This window comes from Miniopterus natalensis, chromosome 12, assembly GCF_054644295.1.
Source record: "Miniopterus natalensis isolate mMinNat1 chromosome 12, mMinNat1.hap1, whole genome shotgun sequence".
In the NCBI taxonomy this organism is placed as follows: domain Eukaryota; kingdom Metazoa; phylum Chordata; class Mammalia; order Chiroptera; family Miniopteridae; genus Miniopterus; species Miniopterus natalensis.
In genome coordinates this window covers 72,434,533-72,452,155 of record NC_142092.1, presented here as the reverse complement: position 1 = coordinate 72,452,155, position 17,623 = coordinate 72,434,533, and the positions used below count along the sequence as shown (strand labels likewise).

General features: G+C 50.9%; 1 protein-coding gene and 1 non-coding gene across 2 annotated transcripts in view; one reads left to right on the top strand and one right to left on the bottom strand.

Moving 5' to 3' along the window:
* Nucleotides 1-17,623, top strand: part of GPR107 (G protein-coupled receptor 107) — a 47,982-nt gene that overhangs the window by 19,407 nt on the left and 10,952 nt on the right. The window contains exons 8-14 of the mRNA XM_087823022.1: nucleotides 2,477-2,587; nucleotides 2,909-3,042; nucleotides 5,914-5,989; nucleotides 7,233-7,306; nucleotides 7,727-7,844; nucleotides 10,448-10,578; nucleotides 13,013-13,056. Coding sequence (XP_087679148.1) covers nucleotides 2,477-2,587; nucleotides 2,909-3,042; nucleotides 5,914-5,989; nucleotides 7,233-7,306; nucleotides 7,727-7,844; nucleotides 10,448-10,578; nucleotides 13,013-13,056 — 688 coding nt within the window. The remainder of the gene's footprint in view (nucleotides 1-2,476; nucleotides 2,588-2,908; nucleotides 3,043-5,913; nucleotides 5,990-7,232; nucleotides 7,307-7,726; nucleotides 7,845-10,447; nucleotides 10,579-13,012; nucleotides 13,057-17,623) is intronic.
* LOC148091895 (small nucleolar RNA U13) lies at nucleotides 16,811-16,913 on the bottom strand. The gene has a single exon (XR_015715463.1). It is a non-coding gene; the product is annotated as a small nucleolar RNA U13 (small nucleolar RNA).

Sequence of the window (17,623 nt, the reverse complement as noted above, 5' to 3'; positions counted from 1 at the left end):
CCACGTGGTCCGGCTGCTGTCATTGTCCTCAGCTCCTGTTTCTCTCCCTCTCCCGTGCTTGCTCTGCTCCAGGCACACAGGCCACCTTGCTGCTCCTAGGAAAGATCAGGCCTTAGGCTCTGCTTTAACTGTACTCCCCAGGAGGAGCACTGGCTCCTCAGTTTTTGCTCAAACATCACCTTCTCAACAAAACTTCCTTCAGTCGCCACATTTTAAATGCAGCCCACTCCCCTTTGCTCTCCCTGCTCCATGCTTTCCTCATAGCACTGCTGTCTCCAGCATGCTGTAACTGCACTTATTTATCACGTTTACTGTCAGTCTCTCCTTTTAGAGGGTGACCATAAGAGCAGGGATTTTTTTCTGTTTTATAATTGAGGTATCCGACTCCTAACCTTGGACCTGGCCCATAATAAACTCCGTCAGTAATTATGGACCTGAGTAGTGAATGCCAGGCGTTGTCTAAGTGTTTGTATGTGTCATAGCTCAGTTCATCCTCCCAGCAACTCTGTGAAGTAGGCGCTGTCATTATTCCCCTTTTACAGATGAGGAAACTGAGGCTCAGAGAGGTTAAGTAGCTTGCCTAAGGGGAGGATTCAAACCCAGGTTTTTCTGACTCCAAGGCCCATGTGTTTAACCCCTTTACTGCCTCCTTAAGAAAATACAAAAGGTACTTTTCTCTTTTTTCCCCACTTTAAAATGCTTGTTCATAAAATAAGTAGTTTGAATGTTTTTATAAAAAGCCTTTTTTAAAAAAAAATTACAGAAAGAAAGCATATAGGATACATACACCTGTCAGTTACTGATGCTGTGTCAGGTGAGTGTCGGGAAAGCAGCAGGCGTGCTCGTTGAGAGCAGTGGACGAGTGGCCCGTTCGTGGGGTCCCTGGGATGCGTACAGCAGGCAGCGCCAGCAGCTCGCCTCTCCCCGGCTCCCCTCCCTGCTGTTCCGCTGCCCGGGGTGCGCCCCATTTCGCACAGCGTGGCTGTGCTGAGCCTTTCCGCTCCGTCCACGAACCCACAGAACCCACACAGCAGGCACCATCGTTGGTCCCCAGAGCAGGAGGAGACTGTCAGAGCTCATTCCAACTCTCGAATTTACACTTTTGCCTTGTGTTTGTTTCGTTCTCTTTAAGGGTCAGTTGGAGGCTCTGCTCTCCTTAATGATTCTGTTCTTTTTTTTTTCTTTTTAGTATTTCTTAGAAACTTCACGCAAGTTTTAGTTTGATAACTAAAGGTTAATTAATATATTTAGAAACATTTTCTCTTTCTGATTACCTGTGTGGACTCAGGATGAGTTCAGGACATGGTTCAACAGATTATTTCAACCAGAAAATTCTTGGCCTTTTATTTCCATCTTCTTGCCAGGTGTCTTTTCCCCCCCATCCTCTTAAATTGTAAGGTATAGGGTATATGCAAAAGAGTGTTAGTACCTATGTTGAGTACAAGTAGTTGTAGGAATCCCCTCTGTAACCATCATGGGACAGGAGCTGGAACAGTGCCAGTGCCCCCCACACGCCTCTCACATCCTCCCAGCTCTAGAGTAACTCTTGAAAAATGGGACAGTCATCTCCACGCCTTTCTGTGCAGCTCAGCTCACCATCTGTATGACGCCCCAAGCCACGTATTTTAGGCTTATAGAAAAGTGTTCTCTAGAATAGACCAAGGAGTTGCTTCTGTGCTCTTGTAGGTATAATTTCTTTTGATTTACATTAAACTTCATTTGAACACATGAAATATATGGAAAACATAGGAAAATGTCTGAATGTAGAAAATGTAGTGTTTATTACTGTTGTTTAAAGTCATAGGTATAAATTTTAAAGAGAGAATATTGTGGGTGTGTTTTTTTAAAGATTTTTAAATTGATTTTTAGAGAGAGAGGATGGGAGAGGGAGAAAGAGAAACACCGTTGTGAGAGAGAAACATTGATCGGCTGCCTGCTGTACACTCCCTACCAGAGATTGATCCGACAGCCCCCGTGTCCTGACCGGGAATCGAACCAGCCACCTTTAGGCGCAGAGGGTGATGCCCAGCTAACTGAGCCACACTGGCCAGGGCAGAATATTGGTTCTTTACCTTGTCAGGTATCAAATGGACCTCCTTCCTTTTTCAGGAGTATTTTTACCTAAAGAGCAAAATAATATGTTGGCTCAAAAACTAGATAACTGTATCTGAGGTTACCTCTGCAGACTTCTGCCAGAGGCCATCCCTGATGGGCAGGCGAGTGATGAAGCAGGGAGAGACCATTCATCGTGGGTCCAGGTAGCGGGCGTGAGGCCCACGCTGTGATTCTGTCGGCTTTCCCGTTAGCTTGAAAGCTGCTGGAGCTGACTATGGGAGGGAGCCATAGGAGAGGGAACCTGGGTTTGGACTCTGCCCTGGGAGGAGGGTTCGTTTGAGTGGTCTGTCTGCTCGTGCGTTCACAGTGCACGCGGTTTCTTTCTGGGGATTCCCTGTAATCTTTCCCTCTTCATTTTCAGTTTTCCTTCAACATCAGCACCAGCGACCAGGAAGGTCTCTACAGCCTTTACTTTCATAAGTGCCCTGGGCCCAAAATACAGTCTAATGACAAGTTTTCATTCAACCTCGATGTGAGTACCACATGGAAACTTCGATGTGAGTTTTGCCAACTGTGTAAAATGTGAGACGTTTATTTCTCTGTAAGAATAGGTTTTAAAACCACGTAGGCAAAGTAAGAGAAAAGCGTGGCCAGGGGGCAGTCCTCTAGCAGGGGCTCCTGAGAGGGGAGCTGAAGGCAGTGAGACGTGTGTCCCTCTCCGCCTGCACACTGGGCCTGTGCTCGTGGTCCCAGTGCTCACGTTCGTAAGCTCACATGAAACAGCTGAGACCACAAACTGCTGAACATGGAAGGATCTGTTCCTGAAAAGTAAAAATAAATTTCGTGATTTCAGATTCAGATCACAGAGAAGAATCCTGACAGCTACCTCTCTGCAGGCGAGATTCCGCTCCCCAAGTTATATATCTCCATGGCTGCCGCCTTCTTCCTCTCTGGGACCATCTGGATTCACACCCTTCGAAAGCGACGGTACAGTGTTCCTTCCCTGAGCCCTTTGGCTTCCGGTGCGTTGGGGTTTGTGTAGTCTCCCCTTCTGCTGGGTTCTGCACCTGGGGGGATTGGCACGGCCACCCCCGTCTCTTCAAGGGCATCCTCCCCGAAACGAGACAGACGGAGACTGCAGCAGCTCTGCACACCTGGGCATTTGCTCACTTCCCATGGCTTTGTTCAAAAGGCAAATTCAAAGGTTTTAGGAATGTATGAGCAAAATAACGTAAAGACCGCGTTTCCGTAGCAAAGACACCGTGGCGCAGGACTCCGAGGGAACACGTTGGTCCCAGCCAAGGGCTCTTTGTTCTTGAGGGGCATGAGTGACAGTGACCATGGCCTGGCCAAGAGCATGAGTAACTGCTTCATATAAAGGGCTAGGCTCAGAGCTGGGCTGGGAGGTTGCTGACCTTCCCATGCTGACCTTCTGGGGCTTGTCACTAGAGAAAAACCTCATCACAGTCCATCTGCCTGGCCGCTAGCCTTTCTTCCGAAACCCCCGTGGCTTTAACTTCCTGTGCGTGGCTCTTGAGGAGACCAGCTGCAGGCCTCATGTATGTGGAGCCAGTGTTTACCTCTCTCTCTCTCCAAAAACTGAGAAGCAAGATGTTAATATTCAGTTAAAGGGCAGTGTATTTGTTATAGAGCAGGGCCCATGAACTATGTAAATGATGGTATGTGAATGTGGTACTATAATGTGGGTTAACTTAAATTTGTACAATAATTAAGGACCCCGAGTACTAAACACCTCTTTCTTTGGAGCATCGGGGCAGAAATTGGTGCCCTGTCCTCTGCGGTGGCCTGTGTCCCAGTGCATGTGCTTAGCAGAGCAGCTGCCGGTTCCTGCTTGTTGTAATGCCCTGCAAGCCATCAGGTGGAAAGAGCTTTTTGTTTACCTGTGAAAGACCCCACGTCATCATCTTTGGACTAGATGGTCAGGCAGCTACTAATAAGAAAAAAGGAATCCTACAAAATTGGCCCTATAAGGGGTTGTTGGTTTTTTTGCTTGTGTTTTTAAAAGCAAGTTTTGCCTTTGCCTTCATTAGAGAAGTAAGAACTAGGAGCCAGAGGCCTGGTTTCCAGTGTGGACGCTGACTGTTGCTGCCCGTGTCCTGGCTTCACTCAGGTCCTTCCTCAGTCAGGAAACCGGACAGCGGCCACTGCGCTGGCTCCTCGGAGAGCTTGGCTCCTGAGGTGCATGTGAGCGAGGGCGGGCACGTCAGGATGCTCTGCGGGGGGGACACACTAGCAGTGCTCAGTGGCGCTTTAGTTTCCCTTTATTTGGTGATACAACAGTCACTGTCATGGTTCAGTTATGTAATAAAAGCTGGCAGCAGTTTAAATCTTGGTTAATAATACGAGGCTGACCCACTTTGTATGTTTTAAACTTTTTGTTGAATGATAGTATACATATAAAAATGTATGATTCCAGCCCTGCACCCCATTCTCTTATTTCCCTGGGTGTCTCACAGCCGGCTGTGTGAGGTTCGAATTTGAGTCATGGAGAGGCTGTGACTCCATGGCTGCTGGTGCCTTTCACAGGCTTGCAGCCCCTTCGATGGGAAGGAGTTGAGAGGCCTTTGCCTTGTTTTATTGAGGCCTTGAGAGGGGAAGCAAGAGCTGTTGCAGAGCTGGCCCGGAACCCCAATCTCCTATGTGCATGTGTGGCTCCTCTCGGCTCTGTGCCCTCTGTCATGGGCCCGGAGCCCAGAGCACCCCCCGGCGGGGAACCCTGCGGCAGCGGAGACAACACGGCAGCTTGTCGTTTTGAGGCAGGCACTCGGTGTTGGTTATTTAGCTAATCTTCCCACAGATCCTTGAGGGAGGCAGCTGTCGCCCCATTTTCAGAAGAGGTTACTGAGGTTTAGAGATGAAGGTCGTCAGGGTAGAACCAGTATTTGATCCAGTTCCAGTGGCTTTGGAGCCCGTGTTCTTTCCCTCACATCACAGCCCCGGCCGGGAGGTTTTAATTACGACTGCGGGTCGAGGTTGCCGGGGTGGGTGAGTGAGCACTGCTCTCGCAGGGGGCGGTTGGCCCTGTGGGTAACCCTCGTTGCTCTGGGCTTGACTTCCTCTTTGACTTCAAGTAGTTGGGCACTGGGACCGGAAATTACCAGGAGGAAATCATTCCGGAAACAGCCTGCGTTAGTTCAAGACACGCCTCCTTGTTCTAGCAGGGCCCCTCCTTCCTTTCCCTTCATTTCCCCCCCACACACTCCTTCCCAACCACTCCAGTGTGTTTATTATGTGGTTTTTTATTTGTGTACATTATAAGTTAGTAATGTTTGTTGATGTTGCATGCCTTTTTAGTATATTTAAACTAGACTATCTATAGCTGTGTTCTTATTTTTCTCACATCGTGATAACTGTTCTGTTGGTTGATTGGTCTGATGCCGCACTGTCCTGCATTTTGTACTGCTTGGCTTTGCAGACTGTCTTGATATCTGTGTGGGAGTGTCCCCTGTGGTCCTCTCTGGGCTGCACATTTTCCTTCAGCTGTATCTATTCACCTCTACTTCCCTGGGGTCTCAGGTGTCTGTAGATCCATCCACCCTGCTCTTCTGTGGCCTTCCCCACGTGTTTGCAGGGAGGAAGCCCATCCCGATTGCTGTCTCCCAGGACTCAGAACCTGTTGTGCTTCAGATGACTCAGTTCCCTCCACAGCAGTTACTTCAGGGGTGGAGGCGACTCTCGGACTCATTCTAGGCCTGCTCTACTGACAAATGACTTTTAAAAAGGCTTTGTGTTTGTGGTTTGCTTAGATTATATTTGTAAATATGCCTGATGCCTGGAGCTTTGGCTGCCCTGAGAGACTGGAGTACTTCTTTCATTCTTTTCTTTCTCTTTTTATAGGAACGAAGTATTTAAAATTCACTGGCTGATGGCGGCCCTTCCCTTCACCAAGTCTCTTTCCTTGGTGTTCCACGCAGTATGTATCACCTTTTTGGGGCTGTTTATGAAATGATGTACAATGTCTATACGATCAGGAAAAATCAGTTAGGAGAAAGGGGATAGATCCGTGGGACACCAGGGGAAAGAAGCCGCCTCTGACCTGGGGGCTGGTCGTGGGCATAAAGCGTCAGAGCCTCCCTGATACCAGATGGAGGATACCATCTGATGTTAGCCACAGGCCCAGAGTTTTCTTAGAACATGGGCTTGTTTTTATGTCTTTGTTTTTGGTTTTGTTGGTTTGGGTCATTTCTTGAGGTTAGAGTGCCACCTGCTGAAGTGTTTCCACAACTCCCTTCCTTTTCCAAACCTTCCCTTATGTTTGGTTTGAAGTTCAGTGTTAGCCCCCTTATTTGAGAGGAAGTAATGCTCTGCAGATGGAGGCATAAAATGAGCTGAAGTTTTGAATGTTTGGTCCTGATGCAAATTGACCTTAGCTGCCCCTGAGAGTAAGATCCCAGCTTCCCAGTGTGTAGGCCTGCGAGGCACCCACAGGTGACATCTTCAGACCTGTGCTCCTTCTGTACGTAAAAAAATGCTGTCACAGAAAAAGTAATAATATCCAGTCAGTCTCAGGAAATGACCATTAATTGGATTGTTTCTTATTTGGAGCTGAGTTAAAGATCTTTCCTGGAAACATGTAGGTAATGAACTATAGGATCCTCGAGTCACTTTAGTGTCTAGGTAGGCATGTGTGACCGAGTGAACGGTGGGGAAGAAATTCGTGTCACCTTTGTGAGCTCTGCCAGGAAGCATCTTAGGTTCACGACCGAAACTTGCCCCTTTGATTAAAATGAGTTGGTGGCTTCAGGTAGCTTTAGATTTACAGATTTTTTTCCCCCCAAAGAAAATATAGTTTTCTAAGCTGGGTAGATTTTTACTGAGTGACTAGCTGGGGTGTGAAAGGTAAAGTTCTTGGTTGGGACACTGAGCAGACCTATGACATTTGGGCCATGGAGATGGGAAAGGAGAGACTAGGCAGCCATTTGCAGGGGGAATCGCCTCCCTCGAGAGAGGCATCTTGGCTGCGTGTTAGTGACACTGAAACGGTGTCAGCTTCTCAAGCTGGCGTGACACTGTTAGTACACTCACATGCTTTATTGTGAGTTGACAAGCGAGTCACTAGACACCCCATCCTGAGGGCTTCTGTGGCATTTCCTGTGGGATTGCACTGGGCGGGTGGCCCGCTATCGACCCTCCTGAACTGCGGTGTTTGATTGCAGATCGACTACCACTACATCTCCTCTCAGGGCTTTCCCATCGAAGGCTGGGCTGTCGTGTACTACATCACTCACCTGTAAGTATGTGAGGTGGCTCATGACATGCTCATACTGGGGCGTGACATACAGGAGATGTTGAGGAAGCCATGGCAGGAAGAGACCTGCCCCAGGTTAACTGGCCATGCCCTCCTGTGGCAGTCTGGGTTCCTGCCATGTCAGAGGTGTGCGGGGTACAGGGAGCTGTCTAGACCTGAGGATTCGGGGCTGTTGGCGTGCCCCTGGGAGGGGTTACCTCCTTGTGGGGACTGGTCGCTCAGGTAGTGGGGTACAAAGCTGTTCGTGCTCTGGAAGAAGGTCTTGCTCACTTGAGATGAAATTCCTGGATTTGGCCACTTGTCTTTCGAGGAAGTACGTGAAGTCATAGCATGAGGTCTAGAGTCTACCTCGGGGGAATCTGAAGAGCCCCCCTTGTGTCTTTCTGACTATTTCTTTCCCAGTCTGAAGGGGGCGCTGCTGTTCTTCACCATCGCGCTCATCGGCACTGGCTGGGCTTTCATCAAGCACATCCTCTCCGACAAGGACAAGAAGATCTTCATGATTGTCATCCCGCTGCAGGTAAGGGGGTCCACATGCCTGCGGGCACCTGCGCTTGAACAGAGAGCTGCTGAGACGGTAGGGGGATGACCACCTTCCCTTCTGCACCTGTGTGCCCTGGAACCAGAGGCTTCTCTTAGCAGAGAAGCTCAGATTCACAGCAATTTTGTTAACAAATTATTTTAAAACTGTGAATGACACCAGTGGGTCCCCACAAGGTAGACTATGAAGTAGACCTCGGGCAGACATTTGTTAAGGCCTCCCTGTGTGGGCCCTGGCTGCGACCAGCCTGAGCAGGTGGTGCGCCCCTCGGGAGAGGAGCCTTGTCTTGGCATAGGTAGCTGTGTTACTGGAGGCGGGACTGGGTGGAAAGAGCTTGTAGCAGACGGGTCCTAGCAGGGGTGCACAACTCTGCCCCACTCGACCGCAGTGCATCTGACCCATGAAGGTGTTTGTGTCACCTGGACTCGTTTTGGCGCACAGCGTAACTGCAGGGGGCGGAGAGGACAGCTCCTGGGCACCCACATCAGCCTGCCAGCTCTGACAGCAGAGCCACTGTCACATTCAGTAATGGGGTACACGTTGCCGCCAAGCAAATGGTACAGACCAGTTGTTGAAGGTTTCCAAGGAAGGACTGATCACCAAATTCCCGTCATCTGGGTGGCTGTATGGTAGACAGGCCTTGCCTAGGTACCTGAGGAAAGAGATGACAAAGATGAGGAGTAGCAGCACCGTGAGAGCTGCTGTCCAGTGGACAGAGGTGCTAAGCTGTCCAGGTCTTGGCTGTTGAGCCACCAGGGCCCCATTGCTGGCAGGGCCTAGAGCCTGAACGTAAGGGGCCTGGGCCTCTTCCTGCTCTGCTGCACTGCTCCCTGTGCTCCTTGCCCTCTAGTAGCTGCTCCCCCCCTTCAGTGGGAACTTCCTCTCCGGCCTAAACTGACGGGGCTCAGCCCTGCCTGCTGCCCATGGGGGTTCCTCTGGGGGAGCAGCGCCCAGGGCTGCATGGCAGCTCACCCCGAGAAAATGACATTTAACAAGCAAACCTGATGAAGTTCGTGGATTTAAACATGAGGACTAGTGTCGGCAGGCCTTCAACATCAGCCTGAAAGTTAAAACGGCTCCTTTTTGGCCATGGGGGCGCCACTGCCCGTTCCTGAGTGAGAGGTGACGGCAGGACAGATGGCCTTTCAAGAGTGTGACCGCCTGTGGTTTTGCACCCGCACCCATGAGTGGGAACCGAGGACACGGTGCAATTAGGAACTCAGGCTGCGAAAGCCTGTTCTCCACCGTGTCTTCGTAGACGGAGCCATGGAGCCAGGCACTGAGTATACAAGGGGCTTCGGGGGACCCAGACGGGGTGTCAGCAGGAGACTGACATTTCAGGATCATCGTTGCATTAGCGTTAAGTGATGCAACCCTTAACGTAGCTTCTGTGATGACTTAACTGGTTAGTCCTAGACAAAGAGAATCCACTCAGAGACTGCCCAGCACTAGCACAGCGGATTTTACATTCTTGGTTAAAGTGGAAAATGGCGGTTGCAGACAGCAAGCCTGGTGGAGTATTGGGAGCACGGCCTCCTCGTGGAGAGTGGAGGTGGAGTTAGACTCTGCATCCACACCTAGTGGTGGATTCGAAAGAAAGTCTCATCGCTGGTTTACCACATGCTGGGTAGCATCTCAGGTGTTTAGATGTTGCTGTCTCAGGCAGCCACAGGGCTTCTCCTAACATGCTAAGAGCTCAAGGACAGGTCTGCACAAACACAGCCTTGACTGGAAGGAGAGGCCAAACACGGACGCAGCTCCAGCTCGGGGGTAGGAACTGAGCTGTGTCCTGTGTAGAGGGGATAGACTGGAGTCATTCCTGGGAGGAGCGAGGTGGCTCCTCAGCCACTGGGCTGGAATTGGCCATTCTTCCCACTTTGGTCTCTGATGACATCCTCTAGCACTTAGAAGAGCTACTGTCACTGAGGAACCTGGGCATCTTGGCTAAACAGGAAGTGAAGTGCGGCCCTGGATGCCTGAAAGCCAGGCGTCCTGGTTAGCTGTTCAGCGAACCACTCGCAAACGCAGTGACTCAAACAGCCACCATTCACTCTCTCAGTTCTCTGTGGGTCAGGAGTCGGGAGTGGCTTAACCGGGTAGGTCTGACTTGTTGTCTGTCCCCTGCAGTTACAGTCAGAGTGGCCGGGCTGGGTCCTCCTGAAGTCTCCACTTGCCAATTTCTGCGGGCTGGGAGACTTGCTCACATGGGGCGGGGACAGCAGGGGCTCCTCTGGTGTCTTTTTTCTCTCTCTGTGTGGTCTCCCCAGCATGGCAGCTTCGGGGCAGCCAGACGTCTTGCAAGAAGGCCCAGGGCTCCTAAGGTGTTTTGAGAGAGCCAGGCAGAAGCCGTGTCCTTTGTGTTACCTGCCTTGAATATCACATGGCGTCACTGCCCCCTTCCTCTGTTGGTCAGAGTAGTCACAGCTCAAGATCAGACAGAGATCACATCTTGGTGGGAGAGCAAGCAGTGGTGGTACTGCTGTGGCCGTAGGTTGGGGGCCCACAGTGTCCACCTCTTTTGGGGCTGCTCTTGTGAGGATCTGCCCATGCTTGGGGGCCTCACCGGCTTCTCCATTCTATAGGTCCTGGCAAACGTGGCCTACATCATCATAGAGTCCACCGAGGAGGGGGCAACTGAGTACAGCCTGTGGAAGGACTCTCTGTTCCTGGTGGACTTGCTGTGCTGCGGGGCCATCCTCTTTCCCGTGGTGTGGTGAGTACTGGCGGGGAGGAGGCACGGCGCCCCCGGCTTGTCTGTGGAACGCGGCAGCTGGGCCAACCGCTCCCGGCCAGGGGAGCGCACGGGGCCTCAGAGCCAACAATACAGCTTTCTGGGTCCTAGACGGACCCGAATCAGTCTCAGGGCAGGGCCTGGGCCTTTGTGTCGTCAGGTTCCCCAGTGGGTTCTGATGGATCTGGTAGGCCCATGGCTGGCTTTTAGCGCAGGCTGGACAATAGATTAGAGTCTGGAAATGAGAGCTTAGCAGCAGTGCACACCAGCAGCACGTATCGGAGGGAAGGGAGTTGAAGAAATCGCATAAGTAGGCTTTCTCGCCACGGCAGATGGAAAGGAGGAAGCGCGTTAGTATAAAGCCATTGCTGTCTCTGAGCGGTTCGCCCTGCTTCTGGAAAGGGTGGCTGTGGGTGCATAGCTGGTGTGAAAGCTGTTGGTGCTTGTGAGAGAAAATGTCCCCAAGTCTCACACGGAGAGAGGGACACTCTTGGTTCAGTGGGAAGCCAGGGAAAGGCTGCAAAAGTGAGCCCCTGGTGATGACCCAGTTATAGAGCCACTTGAAGGCAACAGATTCACCTGCTTTCTGTTAGAGGTGAGGTGTCCCCACTGCAGTTCCCCCAGCACATAATTCAGTATAACATTTTTTAGGATCCTGGGTTTGTAGACCATTTACTTACTCTGATTATTTAGGACATGGTGTCAGCAGAGTGTGGTCCTTATGCAGCCAATTAGGGTTAGTCCTAACCTTGTTCCATCGCACATCACATGTGTACGTGTGTTGGTCCAGCAGGGAAGAGAGCTTGAAGGAGATGTTTAACCTCTTCTGCCTCCTTGATCATGCCCTGGAATAAGTAAACTCAGGCATCTGGGACGGGATCACCAGCAGGGTCTTAGGTGGAAGGAGCATCCTGGGAGCATTTGAGATTGTGTTCCCAGCATTATATCATCAGTTGGGCTCAAACACATAAAATTTTAAAAACAGCATCCTGTTGTTAGGGAACAGAGTAAGACTCTCCTCACACCTGCCATTCAGCAAAGTGGTAGGGTCAAGGGGTGCTGCGAATGGCCACTTCCTGCACCTTGTTAGTTATAGCACTAACAAGCAGATGCCACGTGGCAAGCTTCATTAAGGTGAGTATTCTGAAAATTGCTGTAAAATGAGAAAAATCAAGTGCTGTAGAGATGACTTAAGCAGCAACCACATTGGGACATGAAATGCACAGTATTTGGAAAGATAATAGATGGTCTGGAGACTAGGTGAGTTGAGAAGTTACCAGGAAGAGAAGTCCTGTCGGCCTCTTAACGGCATACACATTCAGGGTGTAACTTGGTGCCGGCCCACGTGCTCAGTGTGGTAACGCAGGCAGGTGCGTGCGGACTGGCCACACCCGCTGTGGTTCTCCCGGGCTGATTACGTCGGGCTGCACTGACCTGCTGCTTTACAGCTGAGATCTGAGTCGTTGGTACCAGGTCTTACTGTAACTAAGATCTAATGTGTTTAAGTTTTGTTACATAAAAACATTCATTTTTAAATGCTGAGGCTCATTCAGTCATTTTTGAGCAGCCTGATTATAAACTTCTCTGTGATACAAAAGAAAAAAAGATATTCCCAGTCAGCCGGCGTTGGTGCGGCGTTGCCTTTGAGCTACCTACTTTCATGTGTCGCCCATTCAGTTCTCACAGGTGGGCAAACCCCGGGGGGTTTAGGAGAAGTGACTCATTGGCAGACAGAGAGAGAGGTGGGCGTGTTGGGACTCCCGCCCAGTCTGCCCTCCTCCCCGGCCCCAGCTGCCTGTGCTGTGCTGGTCCTTTAAGACAGCCTTTCCCTCGGTGCCTCTGACTCTGCTTGGAACTGTGATTCCTAATAGTATTAATGCTCTCCTGCCTAAACTGGAATGATGGCCATTAGTTACCCACACACCCCGTCTGGGAAAAGAGGCTCCCTGGAGGCCTGCGTTTTTCAGCCGAGTTATAAATCTAGTCGGTGAAGACTGAGTTTGTGTGAAGCCTGTGTTCACAGCTCCCGGACCTGGACTTGAGAAGTCGGCCTGTGGCCTCCTCATGGGGCCCATTCTGTCCAGGGAGCCGGCGAGCTGGGTGAGGCTCCGCTGTTGGGAGGGGGTGGGGGGTAGTTGCGGGAATGAAGGATGAGGTAGAGATCAAGAATGTTTTGTTTTGTTTATCCTCACGCCCAGGCCCTTGCCAGACTTTTTGGTCAGCAGAGGGCATCTCTAACTCTCAAGCTGAAGTGTTGAGTATTAAGACCATGTCGTCAGGGAGACTGTCTAAAATTGTCCAGTTCACCCTGTAAGTTTATAATTGAGGACTTGAGGGCCTCAACTGACTAGCCCTGGAAATAGAGGGGAGTACAAATTTGTTAGCTAACCTTTTGTTCTCCAATGTTTGTTTTTAGGTCAATCAGGCATTTACAAGAAGCCTCAGCAACAGATGGAAAAGGCAAGTTCCCTGGTGCTTTTTGGTGCTGCTCAGCCTTCCTGAGGCCATCTGCTGGGCACTGCTGGGAGGGGCAGGAGGAATAATGCGGCTCCCGGTGCCCTCTCCCCATCTCCCCGGGAGCCTGCTGGGGAGCCCCGCTGGGGGGAGCCTGGGGCCTTGTGAGAGCAGCTGGAGGTGGTTTGGTGAAGAGGCAGGTGGTGAACATGGCAGAGACCTGTTGTCTAAGAGGCTTGGGGGTGACTGCTGCCCATGAGATGATTCGTGTCATTTCCACTCTTGAGTATGATTTTCACCTTCTCAAAGCTGAGTCAGGAAGAGAAAGTCTTGTCTTGGAAGGACAGGTCACACTTCATTGTGAGAGCTGGTGGTTTATGGATTGGGACCGAGATATGCAAAGCAGCCGTCCCTGCCGATTTAACACGCTTTCAAAATAGATGTGTTGGCCTTCATTTAAAGTGAGCCTGCTGCCGGAAAGAACCTTTAAAACTGACTTTTAAACGGTTGTCCATTAAAGTCCTTTTGCACCTCCTTGATTTTCCAACTGCCCTCTAAGTCAGAAAAGAAGCTACAAAGAAAATGTGTGCGTTTCTGGGCTTATTGGAATAGTGTCCAGGTTGCAGGCTGCCCTGGCATTGGGGGAAGGGGGTGGCACTCTGCTCTCAAAGGTCAGAGCTGCCCCCGATCCATGAAATCACCACTCAGGGCTGATTGGAATGCTCTTAAAATAGATTGTTTGTTGTTGTTAAATGTGAGTTTTGTTGCTGACCTGTTTTCTGATTATAAAAGTAATGTGGATTCAGTTTAGAAAATTTGGAAAACAGGTAGTAGGTGCCAATCTTATTTCACACCTGTATGCAATTATTGTCACTTATTTTCTGTAAAGAACTAAACCGGACTCCAAGACTCCATGCCAGTGTTGGGCAGAATCCCAGGGTTCGCAGAGCACAGCATTGGGAGATTCCTGGTTTGGCCCCCAACAGCTTCTGTTGAGGTTCCTGCTCTTTGGCCCTTGTAACACTCTTGTGCGGAGCAGCCTGTTGTGTGAGGGTCCTGCCTAGACTGGGAGCCTTGACAGTACTGAGTCCCAACTCCCAGGGCCCGCCCCAGAAATAGGCCTGTAGCCTGGCTCCACAGCCGTCTCCAGGCTAGGAACCAGAGAGCCCTCCTGCCTTCTGGGAGTGGGGTAGAGGATTGCTGCAAAAAATAAAGCAAGTCAGAGTTTAAATAAAGCACCTTGCCACGAACAGAAAAGTCCAAAGTAGAAAATAAGCCACCTTCTGGGTATAATTATAGTTTGGGGATGTTCTTGTCTTTTTTTTTTTCAATGCACGTTATAGATGCTTTTGTTATTTTTGTAACAATGAATAGGTCTTTCTCTTGATATATTATATTGAGGCGAGACATTTTACCTTTTCATCTTTGTACTACAGTGTTTTTGGATTTGTTTTCTGACTGTTTGTCTGAACATGTTTGACACCCCCAAGGGCAGTGTTTCCCGGCTGATGAGTTTAATCTTTGCTTTTCTTGGCTTCCTCCTTCCCGCTTGTTGAACCCCTCTGGTCCTTCCTCGACTTCTCCCTCGTTCTGGGCCTGATCTCCCCCTTCACCTTGCTTAGATGGCGTGGGGCAACTGTCTCCGTGGCAGTTCATTCCACGAAAGGCTGATCATTGCCTGAGGACTTCCCAAAGCTGTGGCGCGGCGGGGTAGACAGCGCAGCAGGTGGAGCCCAGGATGGGTCTTAGCTGTCCCCCAGCAGCTGGAGGCAAGAGAGATGATGGAGCAGGAAGGCTTTTGTCTCCACCTGGGGCACATGAGCAGTTCCTCGTGTGTTCCACCAGGTGCCAGCAGAGAGCTCTTCAGCCGAGAGGGACCGCGAAAGCAGGAGGTCGGCCTGCACACCCCGCTCTCATTCACCATTCCCGGGGTGACACACTGTTAGGAAGGCACCGTTTCTTAGCAGCAGATACTGCGAACCCTTGGAAAGGGGACAGAGTAGATTAGAACAGGGGTGTCTTCTTTTTTTCAATTTATCTTTATTGTTGAAAATATTACAAATGGCCCCCTTTTCCCCCATTGATTCCCTCCACCCTGTACCCCTCCCCCAGGCCTTCACCCCACTCTTGTTTGTGTCCATGGGTTATGCATATAAATTCTTATGCTAATCTTTCCCCACCCACCCACCCCAGGGTGTCTTCTTCATTCATGCTCTTGCACTGAGTTGATTTAGGCCAGTTGCATTTAAGCTGATCTGCAAATGCATATTTCAGTCCATCCTTTGAAAAATGCTTATGCTCTTGACACTTCCAGAGTCAGGGCAGCCTGTTCCTGAGGCTGAAGTCTGCCCTGCAGAGAACTCACAGGACCGGCACCTGCCCCCGTCCCCACCCTCCTCCCGGCCTTGGTGAGACAGACTGCAGAGCGGCTGTGCCTTGTTCGTCCACGGGGACAAGCAGGCAGTGCGGGAAGGCTGCTGAGCTCATGGCTGGCAGCTGCTGGATCTGGGAATTGTGGTCGCCCCTGTGCCCTCAGATCAGCCCTCACAGGTCCAGCCTGTCCCAGAAGCCACTGAGAGTGAAGGCCAGAGGCAGTGATGTCTCCTCCTGGATCGGAAGCAGTGGCTGCATGGAACCTGTTCTTGGGCTCGTCATTCACTGTCATTGTGTGACAGTGACACTAACTGGGCCTGAGGCTCGGTGTAAGTGCCATCCAGGCCGACCAAGTGCGCGTGGGGGAGGTGCCACGTGTAGCTGTTCTTCCTGCGTCCGGGCTGCACCAGCGTGGGGGGGTGGGGGGTGGGGGGCTCTGTTTCCTTCTCTGTGTGTGGACTCCTTTTCACTGAACCTGAGGGAAACGTTAAGGATGAAGCGGCCCACTGTCCTTGGAGTGTATCTGCCTCTCTTGTCACCTGCCGGCCTCTGTCCTGCCCTGTCATTGGAGTCGCTGCTGTGCTGTGTCCCCCGGGAGGAGGCGGGATGGAGTGTCGCGCAGGCTCTCCTCGCTGTGGGCCCCCTCTGCCCGCCGAGGTTTCCTGGTGATGCTGCCCTGGAGCCTGCATCCCTGTCCGTTCCTCTCTCCAGTGTCATCACCCTAGGGCGCTGGCTGGGGATGTGCGCCGTGCGCTTAATTCACTGTTCCTGCTCCTGCTCCTGCTCCTCTGTCCTCTCCTGTGTTTCTGAGGGAAGTTGAGAGTCGTGTTCTGAGGAATTTGGCCTGTGTATGAGTGAGTTTCCGCAGCATGCGAGCCAGCAGCGACTGGCTGGCTGTGGGCTTCGTGGAGGAGCGGCGGCTTCGCTGAGCTGCTGGCGCCATGAATGCTTGTCAGGGCAGCGGCTCTCAAGAGGGTCCTTGGAGTCAGACCTATTTTTCCAATAAGACATTCTCAGCCTTTTTCGCTGTTGACGTTTGTGCTAATGGTGCGAAAGCAGAAGCTGGCACCTTAGCGTGGTCCAAGGCAGCGGCACCGGAGTGTACCAGCGGCCATTGCGGTCTCAATTGCCACCTGCTGCGGGGGGCGGAAAGGCCGTTCAAGAGTGGCCCTGATGAAGTGGTAGAAACTGTGCATGAGGGTGGGGTGTCTTAGCACTCTGTGCGACGGAGCGGGGAGTGTGCTGAGAGCACTCTGCTGGGCACTGCAGCGCTGGGTTCTCGGGGAAATGCCTGCAGTTGTCTGAGTTGCAGGCTGGACTGGCCTCTTTCCCCCTGGGACACCCAGGCTGTGGTTTCTCAGACTTGGGTTTTGGCACATTTTTTTAATGTCAGATGGATAACATGCTGACACTGTAACAAGGGTTGAGGGAGGCACATTCACACAAGAGCGTGAACACCCAGTTGTCACTCTCGTGAGCTACAGAAGAATCCAGCGTTTTCTTGTGCTTCAGGAAAACCACTAGAAGCATTTGTTGCCAGTGGCCTAGTTCTCCCTTGAAAGCACTGTTTTTAATTTGGGAAAGCTTACATCTGCCACTGATGTAAGAATTGGACAGCTCCAATTCTTAAAGACTTTTGATGGGAGCAGGGCTGATATTAACAGGTGTGACTTTAAAGAAAATACTTTATGTTTCAGTGTTTACTTAATAGTTTCAGTGTTCCCGAGATGCTCAGAGCCCAGTGAAACGGTGCTTCTCCTCCGTCAGGGCCTGTTCCACAGCAGCCGCTCATGGGTAAGAGAGGCCCACTCGGCGTGCAGTGGGAACCATGGGTGTCAGTGACGGAGTGTGAGATCCATGGGTACAGTTCCAGCGCCCCACCCGTCTTGCGGTAGCTGCTGTTTGTCAGGTTTTAGTGTGGAGTAAAGACGCTCACAGTGACCCGACAAGGCCTCCGTCTCTAGTCAGGCTGCACTTTCACCCTTTCAGTCAGACTTTTCCTCAACAGTTGAGGAGCCGAACAGTAAAGAAATCTACAAACATGGGTGACAGTTCCACTCTCTCATGAAATGTCTTATTTAAAAAAAAAAATTATTACATATTACACATAATGGATTTTGTCTCTTTTAAGTGAATTGGTAAATATTTTTTAGATTTGTTGTGATTTCTAATATGGTAAATATTGATAGATTTTATCCAC